A 14,590-nucleotide genomic window follows, 5' to 3' on the forward strand; every position below is an offset into this window, starting at 1 on the left:
CTGACCAAATAACACCCACTACTGCATACACAGCTTAGACACACAGCAAGGTGGACACTCCACGGGAGATCTGAGCCCAGGGCCCCAGACAATGCTCCGCTCTCATCTCAGCACTAGCTCTACACTCAGGGCTACAGCACAAAGGCTGAGGTCCCCTGGACGTCCTCAGCTGCATGTGACCAGGGGCTCCCCATTTTAAGGGCCCTGCCATCTCTGGGACCCTCACATCACCCTCTCACTCTGAACTTGCCCTTGGTGCAAATGGGATGCCAGAGCATGTAGTGGCATCGTGTCCAACTACTCCTCCCCAAGTTCTCCAAGCACCGCGCTCCATCACGCTGGCCACCTTGCTGTCCCAGACCGTGTGCGCTAAACATGCTCCCGCCTCCGAGTCTTTGCCCTGCTGTTCCCTCTACCTAAAACGCTACTCCCCAGTCATTTGCACACTGGCCCCTCACACCCAAAATGTCAGCCTACTGTGCCTTACTACCTATCCCTCTTCCACTCCCCTTATCCTGCTACATTTTTATCTACCACACTCCTCCCCATCTGATATACTGTAATCTACACGTTTCTATAGATCTTTCAACTGTATGCAGCAGGAGGACAGGCTTGGTTTTGCCTGGTTCACTGGTATACTCCTAGCACCTAAACCTGGGCCTGACACGTGATAGGCGCTCAGTCAGTATTTGACGAGCAATGAGTGAAAGAAATACTCAACGGTCCCCACCTTTTCTCACAGCATCAGCAGTCTACGACTGCCAATTTAAGGATATGGAGCGCTGGTGACAATCCCCAAGTCACTGTCCTGGCTCCATAACCAAACTCCTGCCCCCCAGGGCCGTCAGGGCTCAGCACTACCTCCTCACCACCCCTTGAGTCTCTTTCTCACAAAGACGATTTTTTCTCTTCCTGAGCTCCTAACCCACCTGACCACCTCTCGTGCTCAGTGAAAGGGCTTCATGAAAAAGGAGAATCGAGTCAGCCAACGAGGCCTCTGCCATGACCCCACATGGTAGTGACGGGTTTGCACCTCCAGACTGGTACTCTCATGTCCTTCACTACCATATTCACTGTACTGTTGACAAGGCTTTACTGTTGTCTCTTCTATTCGACTCTAACTCCCCCAGCTACTCTGACTTCTGACCAGAAGAGCCCGTGGCAACTCCTCAGTGTGGGGCACCGACGAGCATTCTACCACACCCGGCTGCCCCAGAGCACACGGCCTCCTGACCGCTCTCCACTGGCTTCTGTCTGTACTCCCTCAGCTACGTCCACTGGCTCCTGCTCTGCCATCTGCCCCTTGTATTAGGAATCTCCAAGCCCAGCTTCTAACGGCAACTGGACTGAACTACCCTGTTAAAAACTGGTAAGATCCAAATCTTTACCCTCACATTAATGCAGGTGCCTGCTGGTAGCTCCATCAGAACTCTCCAGAATGTCCTCAAAGTCAAATGTCCTACCCTCTTTTTCACCTCTCCCCCTGTCCCCCGGAAACCAGCCCTACTCTGAGCCAGTTCTGGTCACAGTAAAGGAGCACCGTCATAACTGCATCCTCTCCAAATCTCAGGGGAGAAATCTGAGCCACCTTAAATTCACGCTCCTTCACCGCTTCCCACGTTAATCTCTCCAGGGTGGTCAACAAACCCTGTCAAACCCACCCATCGCGGGACCCCACGGTTAGATGTGACCCCAAAGCTCTACTGACATGTTCCCACTGCAGACCTCGCTTCACTCCCAGGCTAGCCAGTCTTCCTATCTCAAATTCTTATTCTTTGAGCCTTTGAATCCACCACCAGAGTAACTGTTAAGAAATACGGCTCAAAATCATAATATTTGAAAAGCTCTCCTCATCGAGCAGAAAAGAACTCAGACTCCCACGGAGGGTAGTCCAGGGCCTTCCCGTCCGGTGCCGCTCGTCCTTCAGCACCAGCCAGGCCATATTCTCAGAACCAGTCCTACGTGTCTGTTCTCCTGAGACGTGTTCGCTCTGCTTCTGAAGCCCCGAATGCCCCCCTCTCACAATTCCTACTTACTGCTGAAGTCCCACTTCAACTCCCACCTTCTACCCAAACCCTTTCATAACTTGTCTAGCTAAGATGACATGTAATTTTCTCCACGCTTCACTATTTAGAGAAGCACAAGAATCTCTACTGCACGGTGGTTAGCGGTTAACTCTTCTGAGCTCTCTACCAGTTCACACTACCTGCAGAGCCCCTGCTCTGTCGCGGACACGGTGTTAGGGAATAGGGACGCCCACGTTAATAAGCAAGGGCCCCTCGAGGAGGAGTGGCAATCAAGTACACAGATCATCACAAGGGATCCGCCACGAGCAGTCTGGTGCCAGGAATTCGGAGGTGCAAGGCAGGGAGCAGGGATGGACAGGGCCGCCCCCCGTCCCTTCATCACTGGCACTCCCCATAAAGCAGAGCGCCGGAGAGAGTACTTGCTGACACAATAAATGGACAGCCTGCAGAGAAAATGATCCTAGAAACTGTCAAGAGGATTCCAGAACGGCATCCTCCCTCACCTCCAGATTAGGGATCTTGTGCCGAAAGCAGGTAATGAAGACGACAAAAGGCCAGTCATCGGGCTGCATCATCACCCCTGCAGCCTGGGCACAGCTCACGTGGAAGGCAGTCGGGCAGCGGCCATGAGAACACTGCACACAGCAGCCAGCGGTTCTTTTCCTCCGCTTCTTGCAGAAGACGCATTTCTACAACACGAGGGAAACAAGCCAGCAATTCCAGGAGCTACCAGTGCCGTCTCCTCCACCGTCCCCCTGCCCAAATGCACAGAGCCCAACGAGCAACCTTCCTCCCAAAACGAGACACACACACCCCTCTTTCAATCTCATATCTGAATGCGTGTGTCCTCACTAGGTAGTTTTAACCATACGGTGACTCGCAAACCCTGACCAAAACCAAGGGTAGAAGAGGACCACGGGGCCATGCGGAGGATGCCCTCAGAAACGTTACGTTCTCCTCCACCCAGAGACGTGTAAATGGGGCAATGATGTGCAGAGTCCCCAAGCCCATCTCCTCTTCCTTACCAGTTTGAAGCGCGGCAGGGGAATTTTGCTCACATCCACCGGACTTCTTTCGGCAATGTTGACAAACCTTGCTTCCAAGATTGCCACAGCACACGAGACGTGGACCCACCTGCCAAAAGGCAAAGGCTACCTCAGTTGCCTCTGCGTCCAAGGCTCGTGGCTTCCTCATCAAATCTATCGATTCAAGAGTGGGTGGGCCTGCCCACAGTGCTCCCTCCCCAACCCAACATGGCTCTTACTTCCACCTGCAAGGTCCCAGGACCCAGCAAGGTAAGAACCAGGAGTGTCTCCACACTGAGTATGGAAATGGGTCCCCAGCACACCACCCAGGGTTAGCACAGGGTTGCACTTCTTACACCACAAATTCATTCACAGTCTGTTGCAAAATGAGCAGAACCATAGCTGACTGAGTGAGGCAAGTTTCAGGGAACGAGAACAAACCTGAGAGCTCTATGCAGACCTCTTTTACCACAGGCACTGGGTGCTTGCTCAAAATGTCTCCATGTGCACCCTATCTGCCAGTAGCCAGATGTCCCCTCCAGGCCGTCAGCCAAACTCTTCCCCTGGGCAGGAATGACCTCTGCCTCTGCTCCCTTTATCTACAGCGCACTCATTCGTTAAGGTCTGGCCCAGGCCCCACCTACTCTGACGGATCAGTTCAACGGATATCCTAGAGGATTACAGTTCTGGGCATTTTGAGAAATTGATATGCACCATGATGAGAGCTCTTAAAATCAGGCTGGTGGAAACCTACCACACAATGTGGGGCTTCTCTGCAAGAGAACAGACTGGTTTGGCGTGGCCCCACAAGGGCAGAACTAGGACTATACGGTGAAGGCGGGAGGCTCAAGCAGAGCCATTTCCGCTCCAAGCAAGAAGAACTTTCAACAGCGCTTGCTCGGAACTATGAGGAACACGATGACCTTAAGCAATGGCAGCAAATGCCTTTAAAGGCGAGGAAGCGGCAAGCAGAAGAGCCTTCTGTCTGGAACAGCATGAACGGTGGGGGAGGTTCTTGGGCTGCAGGAGGCTCCAGTTCCCACAGGTCATGGGCCGGAAGCAGGATACTCACCACCGGCTGCCCAGTGATCTGTGCGTACTGTCCCCTGGACAGCCGGCTTTTCCAGAGCAAACACTTCATCACCTCATGTTTCTACCTCCGAACAAGGAAGCTAAGACCAGGCACAAAGGGTCAGCTCAGTGAAAAAACGCTGCCTGACAGCTACGATGCCCAGGCTTCTGTAGTTCTGACCCCACGGCAGGTGGGTGAGGCTAAGCTCTCCTCAATGTGCCACTCTGCACCCCAAGGACACTCACCCTCATTCCGACAGCAGGTCTGAGCCAGGGAGAGTGTGCCTGTGGACAAGTGCTCGCAAGCCCATGGCCACAGTGCCCCCTGCACCAGCCCCAGCTACAATAAGGTAACTGTCCTCACTTCCGGCCCCTAGAGCCTCTGCTTCATCTGTACAGGATGTCCAAACCTCATGAGGCTGTCTTAGCTCCTTCGAAAGAAGACATCACTTACACCTCTGCCTCGGAAGAGAAGCTAGATTGGAAAGGTCTAGGGCTGCTTGGCTCCCCTTGGCATCCCATTTTTAAAATTAGTCTTGGAGACGCTATTCCAGCTCCAACGACGTGCTTCCCAAACCCTCCATTGGTCATTATGATGACCAGCCACTGCCCTCTCAGTGCCTCTCTGCACACTGCCCAGAACTGAGCGTCGGAGCCACTGCTCGGAAACTCACCTGTCATCATTGGCTCTCTGTAGGGCTCCCCCTCGTAATGAGCACAAACAGCAATCCTGCCAAGAAGGGAGGGGGAGGAAGGGTGGTTACCACCAAGTCATTAACATCCAATCTGCTCTCTCCTTGGCCTCCGTTGGGTAACTGCAGCCTCCACATAAGAAAGCGGCTTAATGGCACGTGGGGCCTCGCCTACACAGTCCATGTAAGCAGGACTCCCCTACAGGAAGACAGCGAGACCACCCAGGGCTAAAGTACAACAAGTATTCGCTTGACTCAACATAATCCTCTCCACTGTTACTGTTAATAACAACTATAAGCAGTCACCAAGAACACTCTGCTCAAATTGAGGGCATTACGGGGCTCTGCCTGCCTCCTATGTGGGGTACTCCCAGGTTCCGGGGCAGGGCGTGATGAAGAGAAAGCTACCAAATGAACCATCTGAGCCCCATTCTGATGGCCCAACCCAATAGCTAAGTTCTTTAAAGGGGGTTAGAGCTGGTCCACAGGAGGACCTCTACATGGTCCAGACACAATGTAGCAAATACAGCTTCCAGACTCCATTCATGTCCTGCCACAGCTGGACAACAACCACACTGTCGCCAGGATTTATCCCAACAATCTGAGCTCTCTGACATCACTGCATACCAGGCCCCGTGCAGACTGCTAGAGATAGAAAGTCCACATGAGGGGCACCTGGGTGGCTCAGCTGTTGAGCGTCTGCCTTTAGCTCAGGTCATGATCTCAGGGTCCTGGGATCGAGCCCTGCATCGGGCTCCCTGCTCAGCGGGAAGCCTGCTTCTCCCTCTCCCACTCTCCCTGCTTGTGTTCCCTCTCTCGCTGCCTCTGTCAAATAAATAAATAAAATCTTAAAAAAAAAAAAAAAAAGAAAGTCCACATGAAAAAGCCTGGCCCTGAGAAGACCCCAAGTCTCATGAGGAAGACAGCAACACCATGGACGCACTCACCTCCTCCAGGGCATTGGCTGAACACCGAGAACACATCCAGTCTTCAGAAGCCTTTGCCGGGGGGACCCCATAACAACCTAACAAGGACACCAAGATGAGCAAATTAAACCCAGAGGCCAGAGTTGCATACTTGCAACTCTTTTCCATATACCACCAGTCTGAAAGCTGCAACCAAATCTTACAGAAAAACCCCTGAATTCTTGAGTCAGGGGCTCCAGGGTTCACCCATACAATATGACCCAAAGTCTCGAAAAGTCAGAGACCATAGGTTCCCTGGTTTGAACACGTGGGGAGCAGCACAAACGAACTGCCTCCTGGTATCTGTGGCCCAGAGAACAGCACAAGGTTGACTCCAAAGTCAGTGCAACTCCAACTCCATCAGCAGCAAACTCCCCAACAACCCAAGAGCAATCTTTGCATTTGAGGGCCTGGGGAGGCACCTGGCAGGCTGGGGAGAGGCCAACATGGGGCAAGACCAGCCGTGAGCAGGCCCAGTGGCCTGGGTCAGGCCGCAGACGAAGGGCGAGGCACTCACTGGCATGGACGCGGACACTGCACTTCTTGCAGGAAACCAGAAGGCTGGTGCCGTCCTCCTCAAGGTAAGGGGTAGAAAGGTTGATGTCCGTGCTGCAGCCAGTGGAGGTGAAACACATTTCTGGAATCAATGGCTTGGTCCTCTGCTTCTGGGGGGCTAGAGCTGAAGCATTTCCACAGCTCTGACTAAGGCCTCCAAACTCCACCTAAGAAGAGAGAGTAAGTGCACCCCTCCATGAACATGCGCCTCTATTCCCAGCTTTCGACCTGCTCTGTCAGCAGAAAGCTGCCTCTCTTACTGGTAGGACTCTGGCTACGGCTCCCGGGTGCACAGCCATTATCCCAGAGCTGCTAATTGAAGTTACCTCTAATGACTCAAATTCAATTTCTCACAGCGGCATCAAACAGAGGCCCCTGGGGACAACTGAGAAAAGGGAGCGCGGTAAGAGGCAACTGGGATTTCAATCTTCCCAAACCAAGTGGTAATAAAATGCACTGAGACGCTAGCAAAGTTGCTCTCGCGGGCTCCCCGATGTGCAGCACTGCATGGTGGCCCCCACCCAGGGGCAGGACCCAGAGCAGACGCTCCTCATGGACTAGTACAGATGCCCGCTGGGCCCCAGGGCAGCGAGTCGCCTGAGCTGCGGCACTGCACACGGCTGGAGCCCCACCTGTGATTCCTGGCTCGGGCTCCCTCGGACTCTCCAGAATGCTGTGTCCGCGTACCTCCCCCGGCAAACACCCTGAGCCAAGTATCTGCTGCCTCTCCGACCATCTCAAGGACAGAGCCCCAGATATGTCACCCCTCGGCCCATGCCCCTTGTGAAACTCTGAGACCCACTCAGTAGGTCTGCTGACAGCACCAGCCCGCTCACTTGTCTCACGGGCAGGGGCACATACAGTTCTTCAGTTTTGCTTTTTGTCGATAGAAAGGAGTAGTGAGTTACTAATCCAAAATATGTCCGTCTGATGTTCCACTCTTTGGCACGTTTGACTCTGGGGCCACGCCAGGCTCAGTGCAGCCACGCCACCTTAACCATCAGAGGACTGCCGCTCCACAGGCCCCCCTGCGCAGGTCCCAGCGGAGACTGAGCTGCTCACCCCGCACATGCCAGTGAACTGAACATAGAACTGAATCCAAGGGCGGCCATCGAATGCTCCGGGAGCCCAGGAGGCACAGAGCAACTCAGCCCCAGTGCTTCCCCACTCCTCTCCCTCCCGCAAACCCTCTGCTCCTACCCCCCGCCCCTGATTTCTTCTGACTATTGTGGTATCCACGGTGGCACTGGGAAGAGAAAGACAACACTGGAGAATGTGCAGACTACAGTAGCAAAATGCACTGTGCTCCAGGCTGGCCAGGAAGGAACAATCTGGAAGGAACAATCACTGACTAGAATGATAACAAAAGAAAAGATTCCTCTGCAACCAGTGTGAGGGCCACAGGATGCAGGGAATCCCCAAAGGCTAAGCCACACCCCAGCTCTTCCACACACCATTCTCAAGTGAAAATGCACACTGCTGGGTTATCTGCCTGGAGAAGCCTGCCCAGTACACAGAGGGGGCAGAGAACACTGGAAGAACAGCCTTTCCTAAGACAACCAGTGACAAGCTATGTGTACCCACAATTAAACCTCGTTTCCCTCTGGACTGCTGGTCCTGGGTAAACAGAGAGGATAAAGCAGGCTCACCTGATGGTACGTCTGAAAGATCATACAGACAGCGCAGTGAGGGGCCTGCTGGGCCATAGTCTCATTGAATTCCTTTTCAGCCTCAAAGTTTGGGGGTCGGTTCTGCCATAGTTGGCTCAGGGGCTTGGCCCAGGCCTCTGTCTCCTCAGCCTCCTCCTCAGGGGTCAGCTGTTCAGATGACTCTAGAACAGGAAGCAGAGCGTGAGTCGGCAACCAGCCCCACACATCTGTAGCTCTGCCTAGAGAGAATGAGCTCAGCCTGTTTTCTTGGTCCGAGGTTTGGCCTAAACCTAAGATCCTACAGGTTTGATAAAGGCAAAGGGCAAAAGTGATTTTCAGTAGACTCCTTCAATAGTTGGATGATGCTACAGACAGTCCTGCCTTCTCTGGTTAGACTTCTTGCCCGAGCTCGGCCCACTCTCCTCTCCCCTAACAGCTGCCAGTGTTCAAAGCCTATGCCCAAGGACAGCACAATGAGACACAGACTTGCCAGAAACCATGTTACTTGCTGTCTCCAATATGTCAGCTTGTTGAGTCCCTACCTTTTAAGAGTTTTCTCTATAGTTGCACTGAAGGAAAACAAGGGGGAAAAAAATAACAAGGAAATGGCAGGACTTAAAAGTTTTTACACCATGTGCCTTGGTCAGAACTTTCCAGCTCCCTCTGGAAAGGTCACTGGGATACCTGCCTTTTCTGGCTCTGCTCAGAGGAAGGCAGAGTATGACCAAGATGAGCCCCCTTTCCCAGCCAAAGGATGTTAACACCTTGAGTCTACACCAAGGCCTGGCATACAACGGCCCACAGGACAAATGCAATCCACTCGGGGAGCTAAGAATTATTTTTACATTTTTTAAAGATTAAGGGAAAGAAAGGAAGAAGAATATGTGCCAGAAGGCGAAAGGCCTTCTAGGAAGCCTGAAATATTTACTATCTGATCCTTCACAGACCTCTGGTCTAGACAACAAATTTGTATCTCCTCATTACTCCAGACAGCAGCAGATGCTTCATCAGGCCGCTGCACTGCCTGAGGAAGGAAAATCCCCTCTGGGTGCCATCTTCCTGAAAGAAAGGGACACGCTGCTGAACAGAAAACAAAAAACCACGCTCGTAAAACAAGATGGAAGTGATAAGGATGCACACCTTCCATTTCCCCTTGAATCAGTGAGACGGGCAGAGGCCACTAGATTCCAACAGAAGCAAGGTCAAGGAGGGAGGAAAACACTGTAACTCTTAAGACGACGGCTCACCGAAGGAGGGAAATCCTTGGAAAAGGAACAACAAAGATCAGAATAATCCACGGTGCTCCCCCAGACGCCCCCCGAGGGAGGGAAGTAGGAGAGCATACACCTGGGTGTCCTTCTTTGGCAAGTGAGTCCAAAAGAGGTCCAAGCATGGAGACCAGCTCTGTGCCAGCCACACCTCGTGAAGCCCTCCATGGGATGACTGCATCTAGCTATGTGTGGCCTAGGGACCCCCAACTACAACGCCTCCAATGAGCTCACTCCTTCCAGACGGAACCCCTCTGAAGAGGCCCTACAGAGCTATGCAGAGAACCCGAGGAGCGCTCTGGTACCTACGCGCCCTAGGTGCCTATTCAGCTGTTCATTTCCAGCAACTCCGGCTCCGTGTGAAGAGTCACCGACTCTGCCTTCATAGTCATGTTGAATCTAACGAGACCTGAGCGCTGCCATGTGTGCAACCTCAGCGAAGTGTACTGTGACGTAGTGAGGCCACTGCAGACAATTAAAACCAACCCCCACAAGCCCCATCGACCAGGCCCAGCCAGGAACCATGATCCCAGAACCGACGCAGGTATTTCCCTTATCCTAACCAAAACAAGAGTGACCAAGATAGAACAGAAGAAACAGACACAGCCTCCCAATCACGACAGAAAAATTAGCAAAGTGACATCTCCTCTGTTTACAAAACCGTAAGTGGCCAAAAATCACCCCACTTACGAACACTGCAATGACAAGGAAAAATGCTCGCTATGTTAAGTGAAACCTGCCGGCATCTCACAGTTTACATGTACAAAACATCACTGAGATGTGCAAGTAAAACTTGGGTATTTCACGGAGTATTTTATGTCCCAATTAGAAAAAAACTGATAAGGGGTTGGGGGCGCCTGCCAGACTAAAAGAAACTAAAGAAACAAAACATGACCTTGGTGACCTTGGTTTGGTTTATACTGGTGTAAAGGAAAAAAGCTATAAAACACATTTTGGGGACAAGCAGGGAAAAATTAATATGGACTGAAGATGGGAGAATATCCTGAAACACGGCTTATTTTCTTCAGTGTATGTAACAGTGTTTATGCAGGAGAGACTCCTTCGGAGGTGCCTCTCGGTGCACTTCAGGTGACCTGGTGACGACCACCCACTCTCAGAGGAGGCGGTGAGTGTGTGTCGCGTGTATACCAACAACGCGTGTGTAGACAGCGCCCACGGCGACATGGTGGTGGCTGCTGGATATGGACGGCGCACACAGTGTTTTCATTCCTTCGACTTTTCCACATTTGAAACTGATCATAAACAGTTGGGAGGCCGTATGTTATGATCTCAACTACATCATTATAAAAAGACGTACATGGATATAATCTAGAAAAATCAGGAAAAGTTAACACATTAAAACATGCACGTGGTCACCTTTGCAGGGTCATTTCATCCTCCTTATAACTTTGTTTGCTTTTCCAGTCTTCTACAACCCATATTAAGAGCCTTTACAGCACTGGGGGTGGAAATCCCAAAAGCTAGACTGCTGCTACCCAGAGAACCCAAGCTCCATCTGGGCTGGAGGAAGTGCACAAAGGACTTCCCAAGACTTTGACTCAAGGTCTGGCCTACTTTTGACTATACGACCTCAAGAGACTTTCCCCACCCGCTTATCACAATCCTACTACCAAGGAAAATAGCAGAGATGGGGATCAGCATCAGATCAGAAAGGGAACGTGGGGCTTGCTTATGTAGCAGAGAGGCTGGTGAGACTCTGGACCTTCCCAGCCAGCCACTGGTGCCAGGAAGGACAGGGCAGGGTAAGAAAGGGCCTGACATTAGTCAAGAGTAACAAGGGACCTGGTCACTGCCAGATACTCACCTACACTCACGTTCTTGGAACTCTGAACTCCAGGCAGCACAGGAGATCACGCTGCACAACAGCTCTGAGCTCCAGCAGTAGACAAAGTTCCCAGTTCTGCCCCAATCCCTCCCTATTCCCCTTCTGTCTCCTTCACAGGCCCCTCTTCTTGTCCTCCTACCCAAGCAGCCTCGTGTCCTCTAGGTAAAGATATGAAACAGATGGTAGCTACACTTAGTCAGCACAGAATAACACAGTTGTCCAATCACAATGTCATACACCTGGAAGCTATGTAACTATGTGTGTCAACTACACTTCAGGAAGGAAGGAAGGAAGGAAGGAAGGAAGGAAGGAAGGAAAGAAAGAAAGAAAAGAAAGAAAAAAGAAAGAAAAAGATTTAATAAAAATTTTTTTTAAATACTTATTTATTTGAAAGAGAGAAAGCGAGCACAGGGGATAGGGGCAGAGGGAGAGCAAGAGGGAAAGAACCTCAAGCAGACTCCCTGCTCAGTGCAGGGCCTTACACAAGGCTCCATCCTATGACCCCTGATCATGACCTGAGCTGAAATCAAGAGTCGGATGCTTAACGGACTGAGCCACCCAGGTGCCCCATTTTGAATAAATTTTTTTTTTAAGATTTTATTTATTTGACAGAAACAGCCAGCGAGAGAGGGAACACAAACAGGGGGAGTGGGAGAGGAAGAAGCAGGCTCCTAGTGGAAGAACCTGATGTGGGGCTCGATCCCAGAACGCCGGGATCACGCCCTGAGCCGAAGGCAGACGCCCGACAACTGCGCCACCCAGGCGCCCCTTGAATAAATTTTTTAAAAAGGTATCAGACACCACCTCTGCTTGGCCCCAAGTCTACATCCTCCACAGACACCGAACATAGGTTTCCAATACCAACCAAAGCTAGAAGGCAGGGAGGCACTGAACTCAGGCTTCTCCAGGCCCTACCACACTCAAAGGTCTACACCCAACCCCCAAATCCAGCTGATTTTATGCTCCCAACACCTTCACTACATCCCTCCCCCATCCTTACCACCAGCATCCTGCTTTAGACCGTCCCCTATCTCTCAGAGACCAAGACAAAAACCCATCTGTTGCCCTCAAAGCCATTCTCTAGATGCAGTCACTAGGCACGATTCTTCTAAAGCAAATCCGGCCACTTAAAACCCGTCAAAGGTTCCTGAAGGTCCCCTAGAGAAAGTCTCCCCCCACCTCACTCTGGCCCCACCCATCACACCCTGACCAGGCCCTTTAACTGAGTGGCTCCCTCTAAATCTCTCTTGGTGCTTCTGCGTAGATTAACGTCTCCTTCCTTTAGATCTGTTCGCCTGTCAGCTTGCCCCACTACCTTGTGAGCTTTTTGAGGGCACGGACATATCTCAGTTATCTCCGCAGCTACACATTCGGCATTGGGCTTGGCATCACTGACAGAACTGCCATCCAGAAAAATCAGCCTGTACCTCCTAGTAAAGAAAGAGGACCTGCACGCGATCGTCCTGCATTAGGCACATTCCAAGACGCACAGACATACAAAGAAAGAGAATTACGAATTAAGTATCAAATGAGATCCTGTCCTCTTTGTGGAGTATCTGGGAGAACAACTAAGCCACAGGCCCACCCCTGACACTCAGCTGGGCCTCCCAGTGTCCTGTCAGAGCAAGTCCTAAGGTGGTGAAACACTTTCCTCTTCCTGGTGAAGAGGGAAAACAACACTTACCATCATCACTGACGCAATCCTGCAACACGAGTGGGTGATGACGGGGGAGCTTGCTTAAGGGCTGACGACGGCCCTTGGACTTCTTATTCTCCTCCAGGGAAAACATGTATTCATCCGCCACCTGAGCAAACCACAAGAAGAAATCAAACTGGTCTTGCCTCCACTTAGGGACACAGCAGAAGTTAGTCTTACAATGAAAAGCAAAGGAAAGGGTAGGCATAGAGAGACACAAAGAAATATAAAACCAAACCCAGAACACACCTGTCTTAGGAAAAACCAAAATGGCAGTACCATGCAAACTAATCTAAACTAGGATTATGTAAACATTTTAGGGGAAAATCTCTTCCTATCAAGTGTAGCTCCTGTTCTCAGAAGCAGCCTGAAACAAACGTACCAAAAATAAATGTACCCTACAGGAGAGCCACGCCCCCTCCCTTAAGCTCACAGTCATGAGACTGCGTCTCTGAGAGCCCCAGAGAAACCAGGTGCCCCTTTTCTTGGACCAGAAGGGCAGCAGCACCTGTTACAAAGAGCCAGGCAGCTGAGCCATTGGACTTGAAAAGCTAGAGGACATCCGAAGGGGTAAGGAACAGCTGACCCATTAAAGTAAAATAGGCCAGCCTCTCCTTGTGCGCTGTCGAGCCCTCAGCTCTAGCTCATACTACTCATTCCTCCGTTACGCACATCTAAAACTCTGGCCTCGCTACAGAAGCAAAAGTTGATGTAACGAGCGCTGTATTTAGATAATGTCAGAGCAAATGCAACTAAGTTTAAGATGTACGAGACTGAATCAGTAATACCACATGAGTTTCTTTCCAGTCAATGTATTTAAAACTTGGTTATCCTCTCAGAAAAAGCATTTGACAAAGTACAATATCCATTCACGATAAAAACCCTCAACAAAGTAGGTTTAGAAAGAACACACCTCAACATAATAAAGGCCATATATGAAAAACCCACAGGTAAAATCCTCAACGGAAAAAAACCGAGCTTTTCCTCTAAGGTCAGGAACAAAACTAGGATGTCCAGTCTCACCACTTTATTCAACAGTACCAGAAGGCCCAGCCACAGCAATCAGACAAGAAATAAAAGGCACCCAAATCGGTAAGAAAGAAGTAAAATTTTCACTATTTACAGAGGACATGATACCATATATAGAAAACCTGAAAGATTCCACCAAAAAAACTGCGAGAACTGATAAAGGAATTCAGTAAAGTCGTAGGATACAAAATCAATCTACAGAAATCTGCTGCATTTCTATACACCAATAATGAAGCAGCAGAAAGAGAAATTAAGAAAACAATCCCCTTTACAATTACACCAAAAATAATAAGATACCTAGGAATAAACCTAACCAAAGAGGTGAAAGACCTATACTCTGAAAACTATAAAACGCTGATGAAAAAATTTGAAGACAACACCAAAAAATGGGAAGACATTCCATGCTTATGAATGGAAGAACAAATACTGTCCTACCCTAACCAAAGCAATCTACAAAGTTAATGCAATCGCTATCAAAATCACAACAGTGCTTTTCACAGAACTAGAACAATCCTAAAATTTTAATGAAACCATGAAAGACCCCTAATAGCCAAAGCAATCTTTTTTTTTTTTTAAGATTTTACTTATTTATTCAACAGAGAGAAAGAGTGCACAAGCAGGGGAAGCAGCAGGCCAAGGGAGAGGCAGAAGCAGACTCCCCACTGAGCAGGGAGCCCAATGAGGGGCTCGATTCCAGGACCCTGGGATCAAGACTTGAGCCAAAGGTAGATGCTCAACTGACTGAGCCACCCAGGCACCCCCTAGCC

The 14,590-nt window shown here is 50.5% G+C and overlaps 1 protein-coding gene across 3 annotated transcripts in view; it reads right to left on the reverse strand.

Annotated features, from left to right (window-relative positions):
- KDM4A (lysine demethylase 4A) overlaps positions 1-14,590 on the reverse strand; it is a 43,780-nt gene that overhangs the window by 5,774 nt on the left and 23,416 nt on the right. For all 3 annotated transcript variants that reach the window (XM_026498295.4, XM_026498294.4, XM_026498293.4), the window contains exons 12-18: positions 12,783-12,903; positions 7,985-8,166; positions 6,298-6,502; positions 5,763-5,839; positions 4,798-4,853; positions 3,053-3,161; positions 2,531-2,716 (exon numbers count right to left, since the gene is read on the reverse strand). In XM_026498295.4, coding sequence (XP_026354080.1) covers positions 2,531-2,716; positions 3,053-3,161; positions 4,798-4,853; positions 5,763-5,839; positions 6,298-6,502; positions 7,985-8,166; positions 12,783-12,903 — 936 coding nt within the window. The remainder of the gene's footprint in view (positions 1-2,530; positions 2,717-3,052; positions 3,162-4,797; positions 4,854-5,762; positions 5,840-6,297; positions 6,503-7,984; positions 8,167-12,782; positions 12,904-14,590) is intronic.

This window comes from Ursus arctos, unplaced genomic scaffold (genome assembly GCF_023065955.2).
Source record: "Ursus arctos isolate Adak ecotype North America unplaced genomic scaffold, UrsArc2.0 scaffold_12, whole genome shotgun sequence".
Lineage (NCBI taxonomy): Eukaryota > Metazoa > Chordata > Mammalia > Carnivora > Ursidae > Ursus > Ursus arctos.